The sequence below is a fragment of the Mandrillus leucophaeus genome, unplaced genomic scaffold (genome assembly GCF_000951045.1).
Source record: "Mandrillus leucophaeus isolate KB7577 unplaced genomic scaffold, Mleu.le_1.0 Scaffold107, whole genome shotgun sequence".
In the NCBI taxonomy this organism is placed as follows: domain Eukaryota; kingdom Metazoa; phylum Chordata; class Mammalia; order Primates; family Cercopithecidae; genus Mandrillus; species Mandrillus leucophaeus.
Window position 1 is genome coordinate 4,823,114 of NW_012098876.1, and position 6,000 is coordinate 4,829,113.

The window sequence follows — 6,000 nt, forward strand, 5'->3', positions numbered from 1 at the left end:
GAATTAATTTACAGGGAAATGATGTTGAAATAGTGTATGAAGTAAGATTTAATCAGCTATAACTAGAGAAAATTATACATGACTATCATTCTTCATCCGGTTTTAGAAAAAGTGATCAGACAACTTGTACAATTTACATACCTCTCCTCTAGAAAATATTTTTAAAACTCTACATTGTTTAACTATACATTACTTTTCATGTAAGTGGTCCTGTCTTTTTTTCTGAAGTCGGGGGCATGTATTTAATATCTGGATCAATGTGATGCAGTATAGAGATAGCATTTGAGGATACAGGAGCTCCAAAGTGGAAAGGACCATAAAAGATTAAATCCCTGGGAAGTCTAGGCAATAGAGCGTAAATTGGAGTCAATACAATCTCCATCTTCAAAGGAAGGGAAATCTCAGCTATCCCGAGCTAAGATTCTAAGGTCAGCTTCATGAGCAGCTAAAAGATTCCCCTATCCTTTATAAAGGGGCCCAGATGGAATATTCTATCCTGTCTTCTGTGATTGCCAGCAGAAGTATCTAGGAGCACATTCAAAACATCAGAGCAGAGAAGATGCCTCATGTAAAGATGACTGGATCACAACTAGCATGAAATTGGTTGATATGGCGTTATTCCATACTTAAATGTTTTCACAAAAACAGCCTCCCCTCTTACCTGCTTCAAACTGAATAGTATAAAATACCAAACAAAAGAGTAAAAAATACATAGTTTTTACCATATATTTGCCAAAGATATAGTAAAAGCCCATTTAAAATTACCCCAATATTTAAAGATTTCATTTTACTGTGGATTAAATTGCATGTTTTAAATACGTGTATGTACTTATTTGTATTTCTAAATATGTACACATCTCACTATTAACAAAACAAAAAACATTCAGCTGGACGCAGTAGTGTATGCTTGTAGACTTAGCTACTTGGGAGACTGAGGCAGGAGGATCACCTGAGCCCAGTAATTCAAGGCTGGCCATCGCAAAAAAAAAAGAAAAAAAAAAAAGAAAAAACAGAAAATACTAAAATTAAGTAAAAGGTATCCACATTTCTGACATCTACTTTTTATCAAGTTTTAATGAAAGCATGATTTGCAGATGAAAAGTTTCAGTATTAGAATATAAACACAGGTCATTTAATTGGTTTATACTTATTAAACCAAATACTTGGAAATAGGTCCAGTTTACCTATTCTCATCAATTTGAGAAACTATTAGGTTGGTGCAAAAGTAATGGCAAAATCGCAGTTACTTTTGCACTAACCTAATAGTCTATCCATTAAGTGTAGTGTGAGATTTAAAGTTTAAAAAGAGTCGAAAAGATACCAAAGGAGTTAGTATAAATGAAATATTCCATTTGAAATTGAAAAGCTGGTTGCAATCCATAATTAATTTTTCCTGTGAGCTATGGCTATAACGGTCTCCTCTTCTCAAGAAAATGTAAAAATTCCCAAATTATAGTCTTAAAATTGTTTCAAAAGGCAATCACATAAAGTCTTCAGTTGATTTTTATTATATTGCCATTAGAAAAATAAAATTTAAAACTCCCACAATGATTTTATGTCCATACTTTCTTTGAGAAAAACACTAAAAATACAAATATTTCAATTAAATAAACAGCATACATTTATTTATATAAATCGAAAAGCAAATAATTGTATTTTATGATCAAAGATAAAAATGACCATAACTAAAAATGAGTGCAAGAAGAATAAAGTTTTGATGTTACTGTACCTACCTTTAATGTGATACTATAATGTCCAACGAAGGTTGCCTTTATCCATGATCTTGAATGAGGATCGCCCAGGAATTCTATGTGATACTCTTCAACATTTCCATCTGGGTCATAGGTCACATATTTCCCTTTAAAACGGTCAGGGCAAAGTATCCCTGGCCAACTTTCAAAAGAAAACATTTGTAATTATTTTGATGCTTTTAAAAAGGCAGACATCAACACATCTATCAATCACATATTAACTTCCTCCTTTGAATTTTAATGACTTTTCACAAAACATATATTCCCACTTATATCTTTCAAAGTTAGGATATTTGTTTGATACAAATAATAAGTTGTGTTTTATAGCTATAGAAAGCTTTGAAATAGTCACAAGTTTAAGATATAGGTAAGACATAAGGAAAGAATTATAAAGCAAAAGAATGATCTCCAGGGACAATAAGAGATATTTAGGCACTGATGATAGAAAAGATTCAAAGAGAAAAAAAAAGACTCATCAAATTCAGGTAGAGCTGAATTAACTGTAAACAATCGAATGATTAATTAGTAAAATGTTAACCCAGGAAGCACGGTTTCTGATGGAGTAGGAGAGAGTTGGTGTTTCCTGAGCCGGGTCTGTCAAAGGAATCCTGGTAGCTCAGGCTTTGATCATGCTGTGGAGTCAAACTACTGTGGGAAAAGCAGAAATAGAGCTCAGCAGTTCCATCCTGTCTCCTTTCTCCATCTGCTGCGTTGCCAGGTGACCACAAAAAAATCCTCAACATTGAAAATAAAATTTATTCTTTGTTAAAAACAAACATTTAGAGATACGTTCTTCCATGACATAAATCTCCACAAATTTCTTGATATGTTTCATTTTTCTCTTTGGTCTTCATTTCCCACTTTTGTCCATTCTACTCTTCTACTTTTTTTTTGTTTTATTTGGTTTTTCTATTTCATAATATGCAGCAGACAGCTCCTGTCATTAACACCCCTGATAAGCAAAAACTGAAATAATATTTCTATATAGAGTCTGGACAGGAAATTAGAGAATAGTCCTGAAAAACTTCTGATGTGAGAAAACCCACACCTAAGAAGTTATTCATTTTATTTGGTTTATCATGTTCTGTTTAAAAGGGAGTTTGAAATAAACTAAAAATTTATGGGTACATAATAACTGTAAAAATTCCTGATTGTGAATGTAAATAAAAACAAATTTAGTGTTAAGAAAATTAGAATTTTTAATACATTTGCTTAATATTTTAAAAATAATTTCTGTAATTTAAACAGTAAAATGAAAATTGATTCAAGGCTATTATAAGAGAAACTGAGGAGGAATATCACAGATATTTAAAAGTGGTCCAAAAAAAAAAAATTGGGGTGTAATTGGAAGAGACAACTTACTGAGGCAAGTTAATGATGCCAGTGTTCCCAGCACTCCTTTGAGGCTTTGATTATGTTCCTCCCACCAACCTGATGAAGTAAGTTTTTTTTTTTTTTTTTTTTAGAGGGAGTCTCACTCTGGCACCCAGGCTGGAGTCCAGTGGTGTGATCTTGGCTCACTGCAGCCTCTGTCTCCTGGGTTCAAGCGATTCTCCAGCCTCAGTCTCCCAAGTAACTGGGATTACAGGTGCCTGCTACCATGCCCAGCTAATTAGTAGAGATGGGGTTTCACCATGTTGGTCAGGCTGGTCTCAAACTCCTGACCTCAAGTGATCCACCCGCCTTGACCTCCCAAAGTGCTGGGATTACAGGCATGAGCCACCGGGCCTGGCCTATTTTCTTCATTTAAATGAAAACTGAGTCTTGGAGCTATTCTGTAACTTTCTTAAGAAGACTGTTAATAAAAGGTGAAAACACAGTTTGAAAAAGGACTTTCTAATGCCAAAGCCCAAATGTTTTCCACTAGACTAGATCATAGTCATGGCTCAGAAGCAGGATCAGTACCAAAGGAAGGGAAACCATGGGGAGGCTATATTCAACTCAAGAAAGGAAAAAGAGAAATACTTAAGAATAATTAGCCCAGAGATGGAATATTCAGCCCCATAAATTTCATTTCCTTGCTGGTTAAGAGCCTAAACAACCATTTGCTAAAGAATACCAAAGTACGTATGGTGTATAGTGTAGGGGTATGTGTGTTTGCGTGTGTGCGTGTGTGTATGTGTGTGTAAGAATGTCTTTTGCTTATTGAAGTGGGGCAACCACATGATCTCTGAAGGTTTTCTCCAGCTCTATGATAAAATCAATTTTATGAGGACTATCTTATACCATAGTCAAAAGAGTAAAGTTACTAAAATAACAAAAGGCCTTTCTTATCAGATGTTTGATCAGTAAGGATTGCTACTGTATCAAGACCAAGGATAGAATGATGGTGTGCTTTCAGTGAAATAAAACTGAAAAAGATACAGATGAGTTCATCTCAGTAATATCTATTTTTTTCATTCGGATAATACATTGCAACTATAGCTAGGTATTTTATTTATCTTACATACATATTAAGTCTATAATTTCTTAAATACTTAGTATTAATGTATCAAAAAATTGACTTTTTATTTTAAAAATTACAAATCTGAAATCAAAATTATCATCTTGTATTTAAATAGTACAATGTAAATTATTAGACTAAAACTATCCATGGCAAAATTGCACTTACATATCAACTAAGTGTTAAAAAATTAACCAATCATTCTACACTCTGACCTACTGTTCAGAGAATAAAGCAGGAAGGGAAGGCAGCAAATAAGGTTAGCAAGCTGTGATTAAGGAATGTACAGTAGAAATATGATGGAGTTTTACAGATCAAGGTATAAAATATGCATATCTAATATACCAAACCATTCAGAAATCTGTACAGCTGTCAAGTGCTACTTCAATTTGCAGCACTGTAAAGTCCCAGTTAGATAATGATGTTCATAATCCCAGATCCTGTACCCCTCTACCTTTCATATGTCCCAACATGTTATAGCCCAGTGATCTGAGACACAGAATGCTTAGATTTTTTCCAACATTTCCTAGTGGTACAGTAAAGACCAACACATGCTCAAGTCTCTGACTGGCAACATTTTTCTCTAGTTTTGCCATAAACCAGACAAGAGGCACTAATATGGTCAGGCTTTGTGTCCCCACCCAAATCTCATCTTGCATTGTAATTCCCATAATCCCCACATGTCGTAGGAGGGACCTGGTGGGAGGTAATTGTGTCATGAGGGCGGTTACCACTATGCTGCTGTTCTTGTGATAGTGAGTGAATTCTCATGAGATCTGATGGTTTTATAAGGGGCTTTTCCCTCTTTGCTCAGCACTTCTCCTTGCTGCCACCATGTGAAGAAGGATGTGTTTGCTTCCCCTTCCGCCATGATTGTAAGTTCCCTGAGGCTTCCCCAGCCATGCTGAACTGTGAGTCAATTAAACCTTTTCTCTTTATAAATTACCCAGTCTCAAGTATGTCTTTATTAGCAGCATGAGAACAAACCAATACAGGCACCAAGCAGGTATCTAGACCTCACTGTAACTGGTTCCTCACTGTGTTGTTATAAAGTTCAAACAAACATATACTTGACACATTTTTGGGTTTTGGCAAGTTAAAAAATTATAAAGTAACATCATTATGGGCTGAATTTTGTCCTCCCCACACCCCCAAATTTGTATGTTGAAGTCCTAACCTCAGATGTGGTCATATTTGAACAGAGAGCCTTAAAAAAGGTAATGAAGTTAAAATGAGTTCATTAGGGTGGGCCCTAATCCAATATGACTGGTCTCCTTATAAGGAGAAGAAGTGAAGACAGACATGCACAGAAGGAAGACCATATTAGGACACAGCAAGAAAATAGCCATCTGCAAGCCAAGAAGATGGTCTCAAAACAATAATAATAATAATCTTACAGACACTGTAATCTCAGGATTTCTAGCCTCCAGAACTGAGAAAATAAATTTTTGTTGTTTAAGCCACCCAATCTGTGGCATTTTGTTATGGCAGCCCTAGCAAACAAATACAATCATATATATGTAAGATGTTTGCTACAACTGACAGGAGAAAGAATATACAAGATATATTTGCTTCATTAAGGTAACTACTTGTAAACTAAATTATTTAGATAATTTTATTTATTTTATTATTATTATTATTATTATTATATTATACTTTAAGTACTAGGGTACATGTGGATAACGTGCAGGTTTGTTACATATGTATACTTGTGCCATGTTGGTGTGCTGCACCCATCAACTTGTCAGCACCCATCAACTCGTCATTTACATCAGGTATAACTCCCAATGCAATCCCTCCCTCTTC

The 6,000-nt window shown here is 34.8% G+C and overlaps 1 protein-coding gene across 1 annotated transcript in view; it reads right to left on the reverse strand.

Moving 5' to 3' along the window:
- The window catches only part of ZCWPW2 (zinc finger, CW type with PWWP domain 2), a 108,732-nt gene that overhangs the window by 86,938 nt on the left and 15,794 nt on the right, over positions 1-6,000 (reverse strand). The window contains exon 2 of the mRNA XM_011985531.1: positions 1,734-1,893. Within this exon, the coding sequence (XP_011840921.1) occupies positions 1,734-1,893 (160 nt within the window). The remainder of the gene's footprint in view (positions 1-1,733; positions 1,894-6,000) is intronic.